We start from the raw sequence: 21,886 nt of genomic DNA on the forward strand, positions 1-21,886 counted from the left end.
TGGACAGAAGTCCATATATCAGATGTAAGACATGTTTTTCCATCAAAATTATTTAAAAAATCCTTCAATTCAAGTAATCTACTTTGAAATTTATTTATAGTATCCCTTTTCGCAGTAGCGGCAGAAAAACCACGATATCGAGGATTAATGCCCCTTTGAATCATATCAGTACAATCATGCTTTTCAACAAAAGTAAATGGTTGTTCGGCCCTAACCATATAATCTATTACATCTTCATGTGCATGTGATTCATCATATTGAAAATTAGCTACATTTCCTATTTGATCTACATTTAATTACATTTGTGTTCTGATATCTATATTACTATTTTGTCTACATTTATCAGAGTGACGTATCAAATGACTAGTACCTCCACTAGATGCACCACTTAATAGCTTACCACATGTTAAACATTTTGCTTTCACTACTTTAACATTATTAGGATTTGTAATTATAATTCTATCAAAAAAATTTCATGCACTACTAGTCGGCTTTTGGGTTTTAACAGTTCTAGTTGTATCAGTGGAAGTAGACTCATTTTGAGTTTGAGGTTGAGTACTGGGAGATCTTATGGATTCCTTCACAGTAACATCCTCCTCATCAATAGTGGTAGGAATCGTGGTGTTATCAACATTATGCCTAGGGTCTATACTAAATCAAATTAAAGGTGCAATAATTTATAAATAAGAAATTATCCCAAGAATTCAATTCCCTATAATAAGTTGAAGATGAGATGCCAAATTGCCAATAGTGCTTTTACAAATTGCAATGCACTTTAACCTAACAAAACAAATAGGTAATGTTAGTCTGTTACATATAAATATATAAATACAATTATAAATTATAATAGATTAATAGTGTACAAGTATCAACTATCGAGTATCAAGAATGTATTAATGTATTCATAAGAATTCGGTATCACAAATATTCTGTATTCATAAGAATTAATTAATAAAAGAAAATTAAAAAATTGTCTAACATTTAAAGAGATCATATATATCATATATACTAGAGAATAGAGATATAACGAAATTTACCCAACCATTAGGATTATAGATAAGATAGGAACTTAGGATAAAGGAAGTTGAACTCTTGACTCTTGAACAGAACAGTTGAACTTCGTCACAGTCATCGTCCTTGTGGACTCGTGGAGGTGGAGCCGTGGAGACATGTGAAGCTACCATGTTACCAGACTAGAGTCACCAAACGATTTAGACTTTCAGAGCAGAGAGAGGCAGATGCGTGAAGCTGCCAAGCAAGAAGCCGTCTGACTATCTGATCAGAGAGAGGCAGACACGTGAAGTTGTCGTGGCGAAGTAGAGCAGCAGCCCCAGTCACTCAAACTAGTGGATAACGGAAGCACAATACTAGATCTGCTTTGAGAGGTGTTGTAGTAGTGCCATGGTGGGTTTTAGAGGTACTGTAGTAGTGCCGTGGTGAGAGGTGTTGCACAATACCAGACTAGCAGTATAACTATAGAAGTGGGTTTTAGAGAGAGAAATTGTGAGATTGAGAATGAGAATTGAGAAGTGAAATTGTAAAGATGTGATTTGTGACGAATGGGAATGGGTAAGGGCTGGTATTTGTAATGGTTGAATGTTGAGTCACGGAGGTTGTAGCAAGTAGCAATGGTGGGATGTCTCATAAATTAGAATTTAGAATTGCTTCAATAGTTCAACTCAACGGCCACCTGCAACTTTGGTCTCTATTACTCTGCAAGGCTGCAACTCAAAGGGCAAAACTAGATGTCTACAAAGCATTAAAGCAAGATTGAGACAGAGAGATGAAAGAACTCACTAGTCAAAGATGAGACTTGAGAGAGGTGTCGTGTATCATGTATGCTTGTAGCATGTATAGTCAAGTCTATAGTGTAGATTAGTCTGTAAAGGGGTAGCCGGGCAAACTGACAGTGGCAGAGTAGTATACTAGTATGACACTGTGAGGAGCAGACTAGCAGAGGAGGAATGTGAGGAGGAAGATAGTGGGCTTTTTCGGGCAGGGCATGGGTCGGTTTTTGGGCCGAGCTTTGGACCAGCCCGAATTTGGCCCAGTCTGTCGGGCTTCGAGCAGGGCTCGGCCCCAGAATTCAAGCCCAGACCCGCCCAAGCATAGGGCCAGGCTGCCCAGGCCCGATGTAAAATCCGGCCCGGGTCGGGCCCAGGTCCGCAGGCCAAATGGTGAGGCCTACTCTCTTTTGATAAGACCCTAATTGAATATCATTAATTTGTAGATGATTTGAATATTGAAGAGTTGGTTGATGATGATGATGATGATGGTGGTGGAATTGGTGGCAACCGAAGTGAAGTTGGAGGTGGGGGTATCTTTACTAATGAAGATAGAGGTTTTGGTGATCATATGAGTATGGCTTATGATATGGCTGGAGCAATGACTAGAGTTGTGGGAGAACCCGGAGATGGACCATCATCTAATTAGAATCCATGGAGTTAGAAATTGGAATTGACATTTGACATGTGATGCCTTTGTTTACTTGTTTTGTTCGTTAGTTATATTGTGTTAAGTTCTAAACTTTAAAGTTTGAATTTAAACTTTAACCTATGTATTGGTTATTTGGCTTAGTTATTTGACATTTTGGATCATTGGATGTATTGTTCTATCTTACTACATGATGTAAACTTCAATTAGTTTTGTAATTTTGTTTTAGAACTTTTTGGGATGATCATATTCTGATATTTATTTTTATTTTTATTTTTTAGCATTAAGTTTAATTATAATATATATTTTTTATTTTTTAATTGAACCTGCGTTCGACCGATGATCCACTGGTTGAATCAGTGATTTGATCCCTTGTCCGGGTTGGTTTTAAAAACATTGTTAAAAAGTATGATAAATGTTATATGCACCCAAACTTTATACACCTCACTTTAAAAACATAACATTATGTAGTGTACCCCTTTTCATGTTTTTTCAAAAAAAACTAACTATATCCCAAAATTACAGTTGTAGAGACATGTTCGTCATAAGAACAAAAACAGAGCACATCAATGTCACAGCTAAACTGTAAAAAATGAACAAAAATATATGTTCAATCAATCTATCAACTCCACAGTGGCTATGTTTCACGACTTTGAGGAAGAAAGTGCAGTGAATTTCTCAATCCTGGAAGCAAAATGCAAAGACCAACCTATTGCATTAGGATGATGATGATTCGACCACATTTTTGAGACTGGTGGCATAGGACTATTTGTTGCTAGCTCCAATCTAACGAAGTGAGAGTCATTAATGTACTCGAATACCACTATATCTTGCTTGTACTCCAATGGCATTAGATCCCTGAGTGGGAAAAAGTGAAACATTGCTCTTGTGAAATTAGCAGTTGTGCTACAAAAAGAATACATGAGCTTGTCATATTGTTGTCCATACCTATGTAACTCATTTGCAAAGTATCTCCTAACCACTTTTCAACCATTATTGTCCCAACCATAGAAAGCAACCACCACCCTAAAACCACAGTGGCTATCTCTAGGAACATCAACAATATTTGATATATATGGCTACATGAAATAAGGAAATAGGGACACCCAATTTTTAGTGTTTGCATTCCTAGTTCTATGAATTTTTCAGTTTTGCCTATTGTTTCAACACCTGATCTTGTGAAGCCCTTGACTCTGATTCTGCAAAACCTGACTTTATGAAACCTAACTCTGCCCAACATCATCAAATACATGACTCTTGTGCATACTCAAAGGTTGAAGGATCATGCTTCATTGATTTTTCCACTGTTTTTTGCCCCCTCTACCCCTTCTTTCTCCCCCTCACATTGACCTTTGGTTTTTGTTCTAATAGAGAAGTATTGCTTGGCTTGCATAAAGTTTGAAGCTGTCTCTTATTCTCTGACTTTTGAGGTTGAGTTGTAGTTGCAAATAACCTTCTGACAATTTGAATCTCAACTTCAATTGTCACCTCATCTTTGGGGTCTTGATTGAAAGGTTGAATGCATAATTTCTTCCAATAATTGAAATACTGGACAAAGCCACCAACTGAGTTGGAGAGGTACTTTTTCAATTTCAAATGGCTACTTTCAACTCTGTTAGTAGTGGTGTTCCCTAGAAGAAAGAACTAATAAACCCATGCAGCCACAAAGTAAGTTTTGTACTTAAACAACCATGAGTCATTGACATAACTCAAAGCTCTTGGATGATCTTTAAACTAAGTTTGCATATTCTTCACTGCATCTTCATACTCATTCTCTGTAGAAGATTGCATCATATTAGACCAGCATACCATGAAATCATCGAACTTAGATTTAAGACGAAACAAACCAACACAATTGCTTAACACGTTTATGTATATGTGTACCCGATATAGCAAATTTTTAGCATTTGAAAACGTAGTCTTTAGTGCATTCATCAGTGCAATCTCTCTATCACATATGAACACACTAGCCACTACACCATCAAACAAGTCTCTAAAGCTAAAGCCCAAACATAGTTCTCTTCTTTCTCTGCACTCCTGTAACAAAATGCAACAGAGAAAGTCTTCTTGGTGGATGTCACACCAACAATCTACAATAAGGGAAAAAGATATTTGTTCATCTTGTAAGTGCAGTTCAGTATGAACACAAATGGAAAGGCCCTGGTAAGCTGGATTGAAGTAGAATTGCACCAAAATAGATTCTTCACCACCTCAATTGTTGCCTCAAATCAATGCTTGGTTACATAATCATGCTCAGTGAGTAACTTGAATAACTATTGCGTATGTGATTTTCCTGTTGTCTCGTGGATTCTCAAAGCAGTTTTGACATTATATAATGTCTTCATAGTTCATGCATTTGTTGGATCATTCAATTTGATATAATTCAAAATATCTCTTATCCTAACCCCTATCTTACTTAGCCTTTCAGCTGTCTCCTTCTCTTCTTTATTTAGACGACCATCATAAGATCGACCTTCAAATGTTCTAACTAGTGCATGATTGTGCTTCCCATTCACAACAACCAATTTCCATGAACCATTTAGTATGTCTACCACATGTGCTTTGACGGAGAATGAGCATCCACATTTCTTTGTTGATGTCTTCCTTTTCTTCACATTATCTCTACCCCTGTAACCACCACTTCTCTCACAGTCAAATAAAATCCCAGGGGTTCTATTTGGATCATTAACATCATACCTTTTCACTATAACTACAATTCCACGGCTACGATCTCGTTTCCTTGCATAATCAATTATAGCTTCTTTATTCTGAAAAACCTACACAATACAAAAAATCCAGCAAGAAGAAGTTAAGAAATGTAACCTGTTTGTTTTCAAGAAATCGACAAAAATACCTTATCAGTCCGAAAATGCTCTGTTGTGTCCACTTCAATCACCACTGGAGAATGTACCTCCACTACTTTATACTGTGAACATAATGAACACATGCAATGTCATTTCTTAGGTGACAAATTTGTAATGGTTAAGCTAACCTATGTCAACATTGAACAGAAATGTCATGGTGAAACTAACATGTTCCTCCTCATCATGCTCTTCGTCGTCAAAGAAGTCGTCCTCTCCGTCAAATACGGGCTTGTCGTTGGTCATCTTACTCCGTCATCGACGCCTCCATCGAGGGCATTTGAGGGTGACTGGATGAAGGAGAACAAAGGAGGCGATGGTCGAAAGGATTTGGGTGTTTGTGGTAGGGACAATGGGGTGTCATAAGATTGACAGTTTTGACGATATTTTCGGGTACACTTTATAAATCGTGAGGTGCATATAGCGCTAATCAAAAAGTATAGACGGTTAAAAATAGTATATTATTTTGACAAATGTGTTTGTTGAGTGTATAAAAAATTAATAAGTGTTTTTTTGAGTAATAAATGATTAATATGTTTGATTCAATAAATTTAAAAAATAATTAATTAAATATAACAAGTTACTTATGGAAAGAATTGGAATCCTAATATAATTATAATACAATTTTTAGAAGTCCGAATATATAGTATTTCTTCTTTTTTCTTGTGTTTTTTTCCTTTCTAAATAATTAAATTAAAAGTACAATATTGATGCTTTCAGACTTACCGATTCTGATTTATATTAATGTTCTTTAAGTACTCATTTATCTTTTCAAGTATATACTATTTTTAAAAGTATATATATTTTTTTAAAACAAGATATATTATTAAGAAAAGCAATATAAGGATGTACAAAAAAATATATAAAATTAATTTATAAATATATATTTTTTAAAAAAATTGATTTATTATAAAATATATATTTATTCGTTAAAACATGAGTTATTCGTTAGTTTTTACAAAAAATATTTAGTAAGATAGTAAAGTTAAAAATTAAAAACAGAAAAATCTGACCTACAAATTTGTATGATGCCTGATGTTAAAAATATAAAAAGAAGAAAAAGAGATATATAGAGAAATATGATCTAAAAATTTAAATAATACCTAATGTTAAGCCAATGAGAGTCGGCTTGATTGGTAATCGACGGCTGGATTAGGAATATGTGTGCCCAAAATTCGATTCCAACTACAAGAGTAATTCTTTGTAGTACTTCAAAAAAAATTACAATCTTGTTTGAGCCTGTATATATATTCAATAACCAAATTTTTTTTCAAAATTACCTTAACAGTTGAATTTGAATAGGAAAAGTATCATTTTAATTCTAACCAAAATATTGAATACCATCTCGTAAATATTAATGACTAGTTAATTTATGGTACTAATTACTATGGAAAGTTTTTATTTTGTAAGTTGACTTAAGAAACTCATACAGGCAAAGCCAAATCAATAAAGTTAATATTGAGATTCTCATGTTTTTATTTTCTAGTTGACTTAAGATACTCATAAACAATAAAGTTAATATTGAGATTCTCTATTTTCTAGTTGTAATAATTAACACCAATAAATATAGCACTACACCTAGTGGCAAATATAGAAATTTTGGTGTGAGAGGACAATAATATATAAATTTAGTGCCGGGGGGGGGGGAGGGGGGAATCAAAAGAATTTAATTTTATAGGGGCAACTATACGACTCTTTCCTTTGGTGATGTGGGGGCAAATTGGCTTAATGTACCATTTTCTTTTGCATTACACTCAAAAACTTAGTATATTTTTATTATTTTTTTCCCACTTATAGTGAATTTTGCATCAAATCCTGAAAAGTATAATTAAAATCCTGAAAAGTTGAACAAAATTTCCTTTGTTTGGTCAAAACAAAGGACTTGAATTACTCTTATCCTTTTTTTTTTTGAGAAAGAATTACTCTTATCCTGAATGCTCAATGAATTGTGATTTTTAATAATATTATAAAATAAATGGTGTATATGGTCGTTATATATATATAATTATTTATTAAAATGTGCTAAATTTATTTTGGATATCACTCAAATCGGTCCTCCTTATGTATTAATTTTAAATTATTGTGCAGGTCCACGAGTTTACCTAATACACATATGAAGGATAATGATCGCGAGTTCTCATGTACATATATGCATATTAATTTTAGCGTGGTCAAATTATATATTCTAAATCAACGTAAAAAAACTCTTACCTTGTTAACTAACTCAAGACAACACACATGCACATAAACATATCATTACCTCATGAGCCACATATATTTGATGTTGAAAGAACAAGTAGTTTTTTTCATCACGTTTCCTCTAACTATTCCATCTTAGAATTCTCAGACTGTGTTTGGATTCAAAGATTAATTTGGGGAGAAGGGAATAGAAGGAAAAGTGAGTTTTCTACCAATTCCCTTATTTGGATAGTTTAGAAAAAAAAAATTAAGGGGAGAGATTTGAAGGGAATTGAGGGGGAACCAACATCGGATATGCGGGGACATTTTTGCGGGGTCCAGGAGCAGCACCTTCAAATTTTTATTGGCTCCATATATATAACTTGTTAACATTAAGATAAAAATAAAAAGGTTAATTAGCAATAAGTCTCTTCAAACAGACTTTTATTCTAATAGGTCCACCCTAATTTTTTAACTCATAAGGTCCACACATAGATAAGATTTATTCCATTAAAGATAAATACTTAAAAATATTTTTTTATTAACCAAAGTATCCTCAATATATCTAATTCATAAATTATATGCTCTACAGATAAATAGTTTTTATGCACTGCATATAAATTATATATTCTGCAGATAAATTATATAATTTGTATATAAATAGTTTTATGCACTGCATATAAATTATATACATTGTAGATAAATTCTTCTGCATAGCAGAAAAATTCAGCCACATTTTTCTGCCACATTTTTTCATCTCATAATATATTGATGAGTGATCTATTTTGAAAGATTTTTTCACTGATTTAGAATATATAATATTTTTTTCAAAATTCGTCATCTATTTTGAAAGATAAATTGTCTTAACGTTTCGTTTAATAAAAGAAAAAAATCAAAACTGATGATGTCATATTTGGAGAAAATGTGGGAGAGCTAAAATGAAAACACAATGATTCATTAAAATTTATAATTTTATTAAATGTAGATGTACATATATGTAATTCAATGTCCTGTGTCCTCATAATCAAATTTTTTTTAATTGTCCTTATTGGAATAAGTCTTCCAAATTATGGACCAATTGGTATTCTCTCAAAATAAAAATCATATCCATAAATTTAATGAAATTATTATAATTACTAATATACTAATACTAATTTGATTAATTAATAGTAGATATATGCATACTTAATTACTAACATAATATAAAGGAATTAAGACCCTAACATCCAAATTAGCAGGTGTCAAAACGCTTGAGCGGATGGTCTCGCCAGATGAGCTGCGGCTGGGAATCTCTCCGACGGCATTCCCAGTCAGTTTCTTCCGATATTGCAGTTATGGTTGGATACCAAACATGATTCTCCTGACCACTGCTTTGGTCTTTCTCCCTCTGTTTCTTAGCTTTGTTTGTGCCTTACAAAAAAAAAATAATAGATTGCACAGTGCAATAACTAATTCATTCAAATTACACCTCATCACATCTCTAAAAAAGAAATAGCAAATGCCATATAAGTAACATTTTGACAACTTATTACTTATGGGTATATAGGTCTACTTGAAAATCTCTTTGATGAGGACTATTTGCACTCTAGAGTTGACTAGACACACCCCAAAATCACAAAAAATCTTCAATCTAATAACATCCCAACTAGCCCTACCACATATCATTTCCCTCCATCCCTTCTTTCTCCTTCTTCACTTCACGCTCCATCTTCCCCTACAACGCCAGACCCATCACTCCCCAAAACAACGAAGTGTTCGATGGAGCCTTCACCGGAGTATTGGGGACGTCGGACAGATCATTTCCCCATTTTATGCTCAGTATTGTTGTATGCCTGTCTCTGTGGATTAGGTTGTCTAACGTTTGCTTACATTTCTTCACTTAGAATGGAGATTGGTCTAGCACAACCTAAGTTTCTCCTGCACTAGCTTACGTAAAGAAATAATGATGGCCAAATAGATGTTGGCAAACGGCTGGGCTGTTTTAGGGAGGTTTGTTATCACTCAAGCTAATTATTGGCCATCCAAGCGATGCATGTAGAGAACTAAGATGTCTATGTGGGGTAGCTTATCAGTTGGATGTTTTATGAACATGAAATCTCTGAAATAGGTTAGTACTGTGTGACCAAAATGTGGTGCAGGACAGAGGGTAGGGGTGTTTGCTGTTGCAGAACCCTTGGATATGCATTGAAAATACAATATTCTTATCCCAAGATTGTTAGTCAACGTAACATGAAATCAATGCGAAAAATAAACAAATAAGAACACCACAAATTTAACAGGGAAACCCTTACTGGGAAAAAACCTCGGGTCTATGAGCGACCATCCTGTGAAAGCAATCCACTATGTGAAGAAAAGTTTACAATCTATCGTTACCTACGACTTGATCATACGACTTGACTCAGCGTATGCTTTAACCCCAAATCAACACACCAATGATAATTTGCAATTGCTCTTGACGCCTCCAAGAGACTTTGTACTCAAGAACGATCTAAGTAACTTCTGAGGTAGCCAGCGTAGGTTACTTCGATACAGTGCAGTCTTGCTCTTCTTCTTCCTTCTGTGGATCAGTCAGAGAAATCAACAGAGCAGCACTCAAACACGAAACTCAGACTCTCTCATAATGAATACAGATATGAATCACTCATCAAAACATCTAGGAGAGTGGAAAAACGAAACTAACAAAATAGACTCGAAGCACAAAATATTTCTCTCTAGGTTTTTCTCTCAAAGCTTCGATCACCTTCACTCCATGTTGATGTGCTTTATATAGACACTACGAACCACTTCTGATAATCTCAGATGTTGATCAGATGATTATCTTGAAGATAATTGCTGCACATGATTAAGATAAAAACCAACACATATATATTCAATTAACAGGGTCGTCTTTAGCATTTTGGAGGCCCTAGACAAGTTAAGAAAATGAGGCCCCCATCCCCTAAAATAATTTTTTTTTATTAATCTGAAATCCATCATATCTAATAAATTCAAAATGCAATATAATTAGTTCTTGAATACACATAAATTATCACCAATATCCAATAAATTAAGCAACTCAAACTTATAAATTTATTACATCAAATGAAATCAAATAACGCTAAACCAAATAACTCATGGGGGAGGGGCGTCACTTGTACGGTTTGGATTTGATTTGTTACACGGCAATCAAAGTTCTAGGTCAATGAATTACACTTTTAATTTTTATATATGTGATAGCGACATAGCGTGTCATTTTGTGTTTGGGCTAATGAGCTTGTTTTCTTAAATAATAATATATTAAAATGTTTTTTTCTTATATCAATTGACAAGTACACTGTACTGTCTGTACACACCTAAAAAACTATACAACTTAATAAAAAGTGAGGCCCCTCCCACATGAGAGGCCCTAGGCAACTGCCTGTCTGGCCTCCCCAAGGAGCCTGCTATGTCAATTAATAGACATTAGTTCTTATTCAACAACTAATAAACAAGGAGTCCATGTCAACATCAACTAATCCACAAAGAGTCCATATCAATCTTCAATACTTTGTTCCTATCACATCTCCAGTATTAGATAATATCCAGATCAATTTTATCTGAATAAAAACGTGCTCCAAATCAATATAGAGATAGAGTTCAAGCAAAACAAAAACTGTAGATCCAGATATGGTAACCTCTGAAGCTTATCAGAAGTTACCTCAAGACTATTTCAAGTGAAGTTTAACTTATCATACAAGTGTCATATCAGTGTAGGATTTTTAATCTCAACATGCATTTTGTAGAACATATTGAATATGCCTTCTGCATAGCTACCTGAACTTCTATTGATTATACATGTTCATGTTTATATTTGATTTTCATGTTCTGCTATTTGCATGCTTTGTTTTTTGAGATTGTCTCTTCTGGTTCTACTGTTCATCATGGAGTGCAGACTGTAAAATTTGAAAAAACCTGAAATTGAGGTGTACTCAGAAATGTTATGTTTTAGACTGGGGTTTATTTAGAATATGGTGTGCTTGGTTAAGCATGGGACGCAAATAGTCCTCATCACATCAATCTCTTTTCCATATAGGTGTCTCTTTTAAAAAATTAATAATATTATATTCTCATATTTGTTATTCTTCTTCAATAGGCAGACGTAAGAATACCTAAATCTAAGAAATCTCCACTCCCCTCCATTTTCACCACTAGCACCTCCGCCTCCACCACCGCCAATGTCCATCTCCACCGTCGCTCCTCCACCACCGTCACACCTCCATCACCGTCGCACCTCCCCCATCATCTTCTTCGTTTTCTTATTCTTTATCTTCTTATTTTTATTCTTCTTCTTCATCATCTTCTTAGATCTGAGATATAATATGAGATCTGATATCGTAATCTGAGATGCACTGAGTTGAGATATGAATCGTACAGTTATAATGTTACAATTTTGAAAATGTAAGATTATACAATCAAATAATTTGACTTATTTTCTTAGTCCTCTATGTTTTGAAACTGTAAAACTATACAATCAAAATATTATCATTATATGACGTAGATGAACTTTTTAATGTCTATGTTACAGTTTGAAACATTAACATTACGCAAACAAAACGGGTCAACTTCGAGTCTCCCTTTTGGACGGAATCTGATTGGGCATTGTGCATATCAATAAGGGGAGTCTAACGACTGGCGGTGGTGTAGCAAACTGGAATCGTCTGGATTTGAGACATTTTCTTTCATGTTACTGTTTCAACATGAACTGATATATAACAAGGGTAGTGATGTAATTGACATTTTCATGGATACTTATTTGTCAATGTGAGGAATGCCTTTTTGTGAGTTGTTCAAAGCTTAATAATGTTGTCGCGAACTTTTTTTTTTCCCACCATTTTGGATTTGGAGGCATAAAACACTCATCAACAATGCTGATGATATATAGCTTTACCAATTGAAGTTTGGCACCACAAAACCTCTCCACGAATATCCAACGCATGTAAACAAATAGTTAAAGGCAAAACCTTAAACACCACAGTTAAAAAGTCAGTCAATCAATTAGCTTATGCCCATCATTTGTTCTTCCCATTCTCCAGTTCCTTTCCATGCGGTCCAATGCCATCTGTGTTCCCACTTCTTAATATGTTAAATTGAAGCTCCTGCATTTAAGCCTTACCACACAAAATTCTCTGTTTAGACTTGTGGGGGTACCATAGAAGACAAATATACCACAACCCCCACCCCAAAAAAAATAAAATGATTCTGCTGCATAAACTCTGCATATGTTAAAATTATGTTCAAAAGGGGTAATGCTCAAGTGCAGGAGAGACTTCTATGTGAATTTGATTGCATGCCACCCCATTTCAATACATTTCTTGGTCCGGTGGGACGTGGGTCAACCTATCAAAACCCGCGGGCTGGACACAAGGAAACCCCAAACTCTGCAAGTTATAACCCAAACATAAACTTCCCTTCCAACATCCATGAATATAAAAGGAAAAAAAAAAAAAAAAAACATATCTATGATACAACTCTGCTTTCTAAGCATGTATATGCCAGGAAGCCATATGCTATAACCAATTAGAATCACCAGGGATTTCTAAATTGACACTTCGCATATCCAAAACTCTACATGGAACCAGTTGGGTGTCAATATGACCAACGAAGCAGGTACATGTGAGGTAAACGAAAAGGATAGCAGCCTAGCAGGACCTCATTGCACTCTACTCATCAGTTTGCTCATTTCCACCACCCTTGAGATGCAAGTGCTTTTCCCTTCTTTGGAACTCTGTCAGACCTTTCCCACTTCCAGTCACACCAACCTTACCTTGGGGATCTTCAGGAGACTTGAAGATGCTTTCTCGCTTACGTCCCGAAAAGAAACCAATCTACAAATGTGAAAACAAGTATACATCAACAAAATGTGGCAAATAAGTGAAAATAGTATCCATTCCTACTGATCAACTGCCAGTTTGCACACTCTGTAAGTGCAAACCAAATACCAACTTTAACGAATAATTATTCATCACTGATTTCTGTCTTGCTCCTACATACCTTCTTAGCCCTGCCTTTGGTTGTCTGGAACTGCTGCCAAGCATTCTGCCTCTTATTTTGAGTTACCTCGAGTTGTTCCATCCGCATCTTCGACTTAAAAGAATGAATCTTCTTGCGCTTGGCAGCTTTCTGCAGATGGGGTGGAATTCGAATTAGCAAAGAGAGCATTACATAATTATACCAATGAGTGTCTGAATGTGTATTGGGGGGTGGGGGAACCATTGCTTAACAACAGCATCAATATGGTGGGCAATCAGATAAACCTCATTCTGTAGGAAAAAGGTATAAATTATAACTGATCGAACCCGTCTCAGGTTATCTTAAAAAATTAAAACACACCAGTGGGTACATTATAAGAGAGACTATTGATAAGGGTAAAGCAAAGTGCAAATGCTTCTACGTTCACCACAGCCCAGATAAAAGGCATGAATAGCAAAAGTTAATAACAAATTTTCCAGACCTCCAAATGAAAATCATAGGCGGAAAACACATTCACGAAAAAAATACATGCATCCTATTTAATGTTAACTGAATACAATTTCTGCTTTCTGCACTTTGCCTTACGGTTGTCACGGGAAACACAAGTAGCCCATCAAACTAGTAATATAAAAATCTCAAAGCTTTTCAAATACGAAAACTAGAATCTCATAAATACGTTGTATTTAACTTGTGATTAAAAATTTGGTGTGGCTGTGCAAGCTCTTCAGGGATGGAAACACACGGAAGCTTTGTTTAGAGATTCCAGACAATTACCATACACACTTGAGTATATGACAAGGTAGTGCCCAAGGTGGATAACTCCGACGATGAGAAACCCCTCCATGAGGCTGGAGCTGATAAACAAGTGATACAAGGTAGAATGGAGGAAATGCTAGACTGTTAACTTAAACTAACTGGCAGAAGAATTAAAATTGAACTTGCTGATTTTATGGGGAAGATGCATACTGGAGATTATTTAAAATGGAAGACTAGTCTAGAGAATTATTTTGAACAAAAAAGTCCAAGGGAAAAAAAAGAAAAAAAGTGACACTTCTCATGCATGACCAAGAGATTATAAACTTTATTGAGCCTGATGATGAAAGAGAGGAATTATCGAAACCAACATTTGATGATTATATGGATGAAGAGTAAGATGTGGAGGTGTAACCAGTAGGAGACTTAGTTGAGAGGAAGGTGATGACAGAATCAAAATATAAAAGGAGAATTAGTGGAGTCACAAATTTTTTGATCACATGCATCTAGCAATGGCAAGGTTTGCAATCTCATTCTAACTGGCATTTTATCTGCTGAAAAGTTCAAAACTCACCATTGAGAAACAAAGGTTATGCATGCCTTAGTTGGACTAATTAGACGTGAACAAATTGAAGAACCCACTGATTTACAAGTGAGTCAAACATCTAATGTCTCAGACATAAAACCATTTGATGGATTTGATAGGGATGAGGCTACAGTTGCAGATGTCAAGAAGAGGTAATCCTAATCGGTGATTCTAGGTGAACTAGTAGCATTTTTTTCAATGGTTTGTTATAGAAACAAGGTGCTGCAAAAGACTACATGGAGAAGCTGAAGGAAATTGACACAAATATATATGTTTTATGGAAGAGCACCACTACTTCAATGGCCGACTCCTCAACACCCTGCCATCACGGCAAGGGTCTGAATGGCCCCATCCCTATATATGCCAAACTTATCAAAGTTCATGCCTCAGAGGAGCTTTTTCCCAACCGTCTAGAAGAAGTACATTAGAAAAAGTTCATTAGCTATTTATCTTTTAAAAAGAATTAAATAAAAACGGCTTACGAATAGCATGCAACTTTTAATGAGCACTAGCAGCTAGGATTCTTATCTTTTTTTTATAATCAATAATTGAGAATAAACAAACCGTAGAAAAAGATAGCTTTTTAAAGAGACTTTGCAAGCAGCCATTCAATTAAAAAAGTGCAATTTTAAGATAGTTTTTTAAGACTCTTTGCAATCAGCCATTCAATAAAAGAAGTACAGAATTTAATAAACAAAATTTAATTTCCGCTAGAACTGCTATTAAAACAAACAAAAAATGGAACCTCATTCTGCAAGATACAAAACAAGTTCTTCATTATCACTAATACCACTATTTGGGAAGGCCATTTGTTTGCACCACCTTGGTGCTCCAATTAATAACATCCTTCTTGCATTAAAAAAAAGCTAGTTGGTATACAACAGCCGCCCATTGCCATATAGATCACCGCCACTGATCTACAATATTTGAGAGATTTCTGCTTTCACCAACATTATCAGAAGCATTAAATGCTACCATTACCACCAATAGAAGCAATCCTACGACAGCTGCTACCATTACCACCAATAGAAGCAATCCCATGACAGCTGCTACCATTACCATTTACCAACCATATCACAACGGCACTATAATTATTGTAAGTTTGTAACTATCACCATTACTGCCATAACACCACTAGCACCACTAAACCACCCTATCTTCACATCATTAGTGCTACTACACTAACTTATCTTTACATCATTCACAAACTAACTCATAACTGCTTTATCTTCATCAGAAAAAAAAAAAAAAAAAAAACTGCTTTATCTTCATTTTGACACCATCATCAATAATGCATGTTTCATCAGATTTGACTTAAGGGCACGTTAAGAAACACAATTTCCTCTTTTTTTTAAAAGAGGTAACTGCATGCCTCAGGCTCTGCAGATCTAGAATTACTTAGGATCACCTCACCCCCCCACCACACAAAACAGGGAAACACCCCCCCCCCCCTTCCCAACACCCAACACCTAGGTAAATTTCAAGTCATTTTGGACCAAAGCTGCAAGGTGCTATCCCCAGCCAACTCTTGAAACCTAGAAGATCAACATAACTTATCCTTCAAAGATATCAGAAAAACAAGGAATTTTTTCCCAAGAATATATTACAAGTTATATAAAAGAACATAGCTTACCACTTCCTCAGGATCATCTGACTCTATACGGAGCTTTGCTGGTAAGCTTCGAGACTGAAAGTCAAAAGATGCAGCTTGCGCAATCTTCCGCTTGATAGCCTGTTTTGTTGCTTCGGCTACCCTTTCAGCTTCCAGCAAAGCATCGTACTGAACTGGCCTTACATTGGCAGGATCCACCTGGAATAATTGAAAATAATCATATTAAATTCACCGTTCTAGCCCTGAAACTAACAGAATATAGTGATTGTAAACACTTTTAATATATTACTAACAGTAATAAAATTTTAGGATAGGAATTCTCTTGGGGGGTGGGGGGAGTACGAGAGAGTAATGAAAAAAGATCTTAGCAATTACAAATATGCAGGTCTTACTCCTACAAGCTGTTTTTTTTGGTTGACTTCTAGACTAAGAAGCACCAATATGGGTGCGGGGATAAGTCAATTCTCCCAAAAACTAGGATACGGGTGCAGCTGGATACGGCTACTATAATTAAATATTATTATATATATTCATATAAAAATAAATAAATATATTTATATATTATATATATCTTTAAAAATTAAAATATCAACCAAATTTCATTACATATCATTAACCAAGTTATATAACAAAATAATGATAATAAAAATAAAACAAAGAGAAACTTGTCCTTAAACAAATGCATATAATTAACATTTTGCTCGTAATAACCACTTCAAAATTTAAACACCCCTGGTCCAACTTCACTGCTTGTCATGAGACATGGCCCACTGTTAGATGGAAAAATTGATATTGTGGGCCTAAATTACTTTTTCTATGATATGGGCTAGGAGTGTAAAGCCCTAATTATGTTCCTATGCCGGGCATGGCCCATAAAAATGCCATAGGCGCCTCTTTCAGGCCGTTAGGCCACACGCACAGAATTTTCCCCCTTGACGAAAGGGTAAGTCGGGCCAAAGCCCAATGAGTGGCTACAAGGATATTGCTCTCAATGGGAATCAAACTCAAGACCTTTAGAGTCCATATGGGTTGGCCCTAGAGAAATTTAACACTATGCTATCACCCTAGTAGTTTAAAACTAGAACAAACACACCATTGACATGAACAGGTGTCACTATATCAAATCAAAGTATTAACTAAACATTCAACTTGGCTTTCTTTAAGAGAAATACTAGCATTTCAAAATAGTAGCGACCAGAAACATACCTCTTCCCTATTTCCCCATTCATCATAGGAAACATAATACCCATTTGGAGTTAGAGCCTCAATCGTAGCATCATACCTGAACATTCAACTAATCAAACACATACAAGGGAGAAAAAAAGGTAAAACAAATGGAAAACATACACATTGAGATGGCTAGAATTTTTTATTTACTTTTGACATACCATTCACCATCTTCACTCCAAACAGCCTGGACTTTTGTGCCAACGGGAAACTTTTCAGGATCTTCAGAAACACTTCCTAATTCCTAATTGACAAGAAAAGGGACGAGAATAAGCAGAAGGGGAAAACATCTTATAGTTTGATTAAAAAAGGAGAAAGAGCTCTCATACTGCAGATCTATGGATTGGTTCAGCAATATGGGGGATGATAATGGGAAGCAAACCAAAGGTAAAAGTATGCAACTTCAAGAATGCCCATGCACGTCAGTGACATATAATTGCCAGAATACAATCTTGCCTTTGCTCCAACCAAATGAAAATTGTAAACAAATAAAAATTTACTAAGAAAAATAGGAATATAATTTACCATTTTGCTCCCTTTAGCATAGGGCAAAGTAGGAGACTCACTGGCTCTAGGCTCCACATCAGGTGATATCTCATTCTGCCGAACAGTTGAAAGGAGCTCTTCTGTCAATGCAATTACCTGCATCCCCATAAGTTTAGCCAAGTTGGCTATAATACCAAAAGAATTTTAAACATTATAAGAGGTATTCGATGTTAAAACTCAAACTTAGAAAGAAAGTGTGAACATCTTTCATCAGGTGAGAGAGTGGAGCAGGCTGGCCGTCACAACACACAGCAAACCTGCAAATGAATGAAGATAGTAGTGATGGGCATCTAAATTAAGTTCTAAATTCGTACATATATTACCAATATTTTCTCAGTATTCTACACTCTTCATGGTGTTCCCATTTCTCGAGCGTATCAAGTGTCAACTTTATTTAGCATAAAGGCCATCCTCACCTTTTCAATGCTTACGAAAACAAATCTCCACGGAAGCCAATTAGCAGCTAACTAAAGTTTCCTGTTTGATCAGAATGTTGATTCCTTCAACATAGAGGAGGAAAAGGCAAGAAAGAAAGAGAAGTACTGGCATAAAAACCTAGACACCTAGAAGGTGACATCTATACCGGGCTTTATGAATCCTTTACTAATAGAGAGAAAGTCGGTTGTTTGACCATGCAATTATTTTAACTGGGACAAAACTAAAAATAACAAAATAGAAAGAGATGTAAGTATGTAACCCAAACATTCAATAAATAATTTCAAAGAATAAACTAAAACAAGAAATGAGAAGCTGGCTATCAATATAACGAAAATTATAAGCATCACCTCCTGCAGCTCCTTCTCCATATCCGCATATTCAGAATTTCCAGGATCATTTGCCAAAAGTTGACAGACCTGAACCAAAAACAGGGAAGTGTCTTATGCATATAGAATATATGGTTAGATTTTATTCACCTTAGCGTCTATGGAACATAGGAAAATATAAAGTTTTAAATAATTGTTTACTGATAAACCAAGGTTCAGCCTAAAGGCAGAAAATATATATGCAAAAATTCAAAATTGTAAGGGCAAACACGATATTTTTTTTCCTGAACTTTTCAATACGCCACATTGAGAATGAGTACAGTTACTGGATTCATGTACAAACAAGCACGCACATTTGGCATTAGAAACAACCTCTTTGTATGCCCATCATAGTCACAACCTCAACTAGTCCACCAACCAAACATATGTAAGCTGTAAGCAGCCATTATCACATATTTAAATCCTTCCTCACAAACTTGGCCTAGGGTTCAGGCAAATGCTCATAGTGACACATAAAACCTTATTTCAGCAAAAATTCCAATCGGACCAATCCATTTCTTTCTACAAGGTAGGTTCTTCCAAAATTTCTCATCAGTAAAATCACAAGAAAATGCAAAATCCAAAATTCGCCCAACAATTAAGCAAGGTAGATGCAAAACCCTAATTCCAGCTGAAAATCGAAATTCAATACAGATGAACCAAGAACCCAAGGGGAAGGGAGCAAGTATCATACAAACTGAACTCCTATACTTAAAGCAGACTTTAAGCCCAAAAGAAAACTAAATTGAAATCGAAATTAAATAATAAACCCTATTCGATATCCCAAAAGGACCCTAATTCCATTCGACTCAGGGTGAAAGGGATTCAAAAGGGGGCCAGAGAACACTTTTCTTGATCTGCTAACACCATGAATCCATAAAATTTAAGAAAGACAAGCAACAGAAATTATATTCAAAGCGAACAAAAGAAATCTAAAAGCGACACCTGATGGAGTTGCTCTTTGTAGGTGGAAAGATTGGAAGCGAGCTCCTCCATGCTCACTTCCTCGCCTCCGCCTCCTTGCATCAAAATTTTTTCAATTTATGAATATATTTCGTTTATTTTGTTCGCAATTTTCAATTTTATCTCAGATGGAGAGGGAAAGGGAAGACGAGATAGAAGTTAGAACACGCGAAAGTGTTTGAAGTTGGCATATCTCTAGCTTTTTAATTGGAAGCAGAGAAGTGTGAAAGTACATTTAACCCCTACCTTTCGGTAATATTAGTAACTCCACCCACAAACTTTCCAAATTCTCATAAAATTCTATTGTCATTTTTTAAACGAATAATTAATAAATAACTCAAAATAAATTTTTATTTCAATAGGTACACTTTAATTTTCTTCAACCCATAATATTCATAAGTGGATAATATTTATTCTATTAAAGATAAAATATTTAAATTTTCTTTTTTATTGACCATAACACCCTCAATTATTGTTTTAGTTCTAAATTTCAACATTCAAATATTTCTTTGACATTAGTGTATCTTGAAAGCCATAACTCACTCGATTGAGCTCTAATTAAGACGATTTTTTTTTTTGACATTGGAAAGAATACTTGAATGCCCACATAATTGAATATTTTAAAGGGCAAATCAAGCACAAAGTTTGTACATCGGAGCTGTGTTTTTGATATTAGTGTGGTCGAACAGTCATAACTCATCCGGTTCTTGATTCCTCTATTGGGAAATTCTCATGCCATTAGTTGAGTCTTGTTATATTTGCTGGTTTTAGAAAGTCATACTTTCAAAGTCGTAATAAATTCTTCTTATGAACACAAAAAAACATTCGAAATTATACGACTACTGAGTGAGTGGTGATCTAACCAGAAAAAGTTACCCATTAAGAATTTTGAATCAATATCAATATTAATTTTGAAATGTCAGTGGCTGAGAGTGAAAATCGCCGGAGAGTTTCTTTTGGGCTTCAAGTCATATACCTTACAATTTCAAAATATATATATACATGAGGGGTCCTTGATTTTTCAAAAATTTTATATATATATATACATATGAGATGGATTTTCCGACTCAAGTGAAAAATACTGAAGAGTCATTTCCGTAGTTAAATGGGAAATCGATTATGAAATGATAATTTGATTGTATATATTGAAAAAAGAAAAGTGTTGAATGGTGTAAATAATGAAACTATCATATAATGCTTCCAAAAAATGAAAAAAGTTCACAATAAGTCCCCCTCATTCTGAATCCTCACTAAGTTCCTGATTGGAGGTGTTAATAAAAATTTGGTGTTAGTCAATCCCTATAGTTGAAACTCAAAGAAAAGATAAGATTCAACTATCCATCATTTCTAGCAATTAATCTCTTCATGAATTTAGATTATACTTACATCATTATTCTTCTCCGAATCTGAATCTTCTAGCATTGGAGATTGATGAGAACAAGCAAGAATATGGTGATCAAGATTCAATCTACCACTATCTCTGCCATATATAGGTTTGGGCACATATTCCTATGGGGCTAACTCCTCAGCAGGAAATGAACTGGTAAGCATCTTGCGTAACTCATCCATCTGCTGTCTCTTAGAATCAAGTGCTTCCCAAATAGCCTCAACCTCACGACCATCATCGCGGATATGGTTTCCTTCTTCGTAATTAACCATTGAACCAAGTTCAACTCCTCGCTCTGATACCAACTGACGTGGTATCGATTGGTTATTTTTGACAAAAATGAACGTTTTATCGCTAAACTATTACAAGTGTAACACTTCTGTGTTAGTTCCTAATATCACAATGCATTATAACTTAGTTCCATTCTCTCCTTCACACTATCAGAGGAGTTCTTCCGCTTTCTCCGCCCCCCCTCCCCCCTTTTAAAAATAAATAATTAACTAATTATTTGCAAGAATAGACCAAAACATAATTATTTTTGAGAGTAAT

General features: G+C 35.1%; 2 protein-coding genes across 2 annotated transcripts; one reads left to right on the plus strand and one right to left on the minus strand.

The window, feature by feature from the left end:
- Nucleotides 1–2,002: 2,002 nt before the first annotated feature.
- LOC119983407 (forkhead box protein O3B-like) lies at nucleotides 2,003–2,433 on the plus strand. The gene is made up of 2 exons (XM_038827094.1): nucleotides 2,003–2,177; nucleotides 2,231–2,433. The coding sequence occupies exons 1-2, from the start codon at nucleotides 2,003–2,005 to the stop codon at nucleotides 2,431–2,433; spliced, it is 378 nt and encodes a 125-aa protein (XP_038683022.1).
- Nucleotides 2,434–12,687: 10,254 nt separating this feature from the next.
- On the minus strand, nucleotides 12,688–20,137 carry LOC119984671 (survival of motor neuron-related-splicing factor 30-like). Its single transcript, XM_038828739.1, has 8 exons — nucleotides 19,933–20,137; nucleotides 18,970–19,038; nucleotides 18,164–18,280; nucleotides 17,800–17,882; nucleotides 17,618–17,693; nucleotides 16,433–16,609; nucleotides 13,482–13,610; nucleotides 12,688–13,315 (listed from the first exon to the last, which is right to left on the minus strand). Exons 1-8 carry the CDS (start codon nucleotides 20,011–20,013, stop codon nucleotides 13,151–13,153), a joined length of 897 nt encoding a protein of 298 aa, XP_038684667.1. The 5' UTR covers nucleotides 20,014–20,137; the 3' UTR covers nucleotides 12,688–13,150.
- Between the last annotated feature and the right edge of the window lie 1,749 nt (nucleotides 20,138–21,886).

The sequence above is a fragment of the Tripterygium wilfordii genome, chromosome 18, assembly GCF_013401445.1.
Source record: "Tripterygium wilfordii isolate XIE 37 chromosome 18, ASM1340144v1, whole genome shotgun sequence".
Classification (NCBI taxonomy): Eukaryota; Viridiplantae; Streptophyta; class Magnoliopsida; order Celastrales; family Celastraceae; genus Tripterygium; species Tripterygium wilfordii.

Excerpts from the sequence above, each read along its gene's own strand:
- LOC119984671 (XM_038828739.1), bottom strand. The coding sequence starts at position 20,013 with ATGCAAGGAGGCGGAGGCGAGGAAGTGAGCATGGAGGAGCTCGCTTCC. Across the intron at positions 19,039-19,932 it reads ACAAAGAGCAACTCCATCAG|GTCTGTCAACTTTTGGCAAA; the intron begins GTGTCGCTTTTA and ends TTTTTGGTTCAG. Across the intron at positions 16,610-17,617 it reads AATGGGGAAATAGGGAAGAG|GTGGATCCTGCCAATGTAAG; the intron begins GTATGTTTCTGG and ends CAATTATTCCAG.
- LOC119983407 (XM_038827094.1), top strand. The coding sequence starts at position 2,003 with ATGGGTCGGTTTTTGGGCCGAGCTTTGGACCAGCCCGAATTTGGCCCA. Across the intron at positions 2,178-2,230 it reads CCAGGTCCGCAGGCCAAATG|ATGATTTGAATATTGAAGAG; the intron begins GTGAGGCCTACT and ends ATTAATTTGTAG.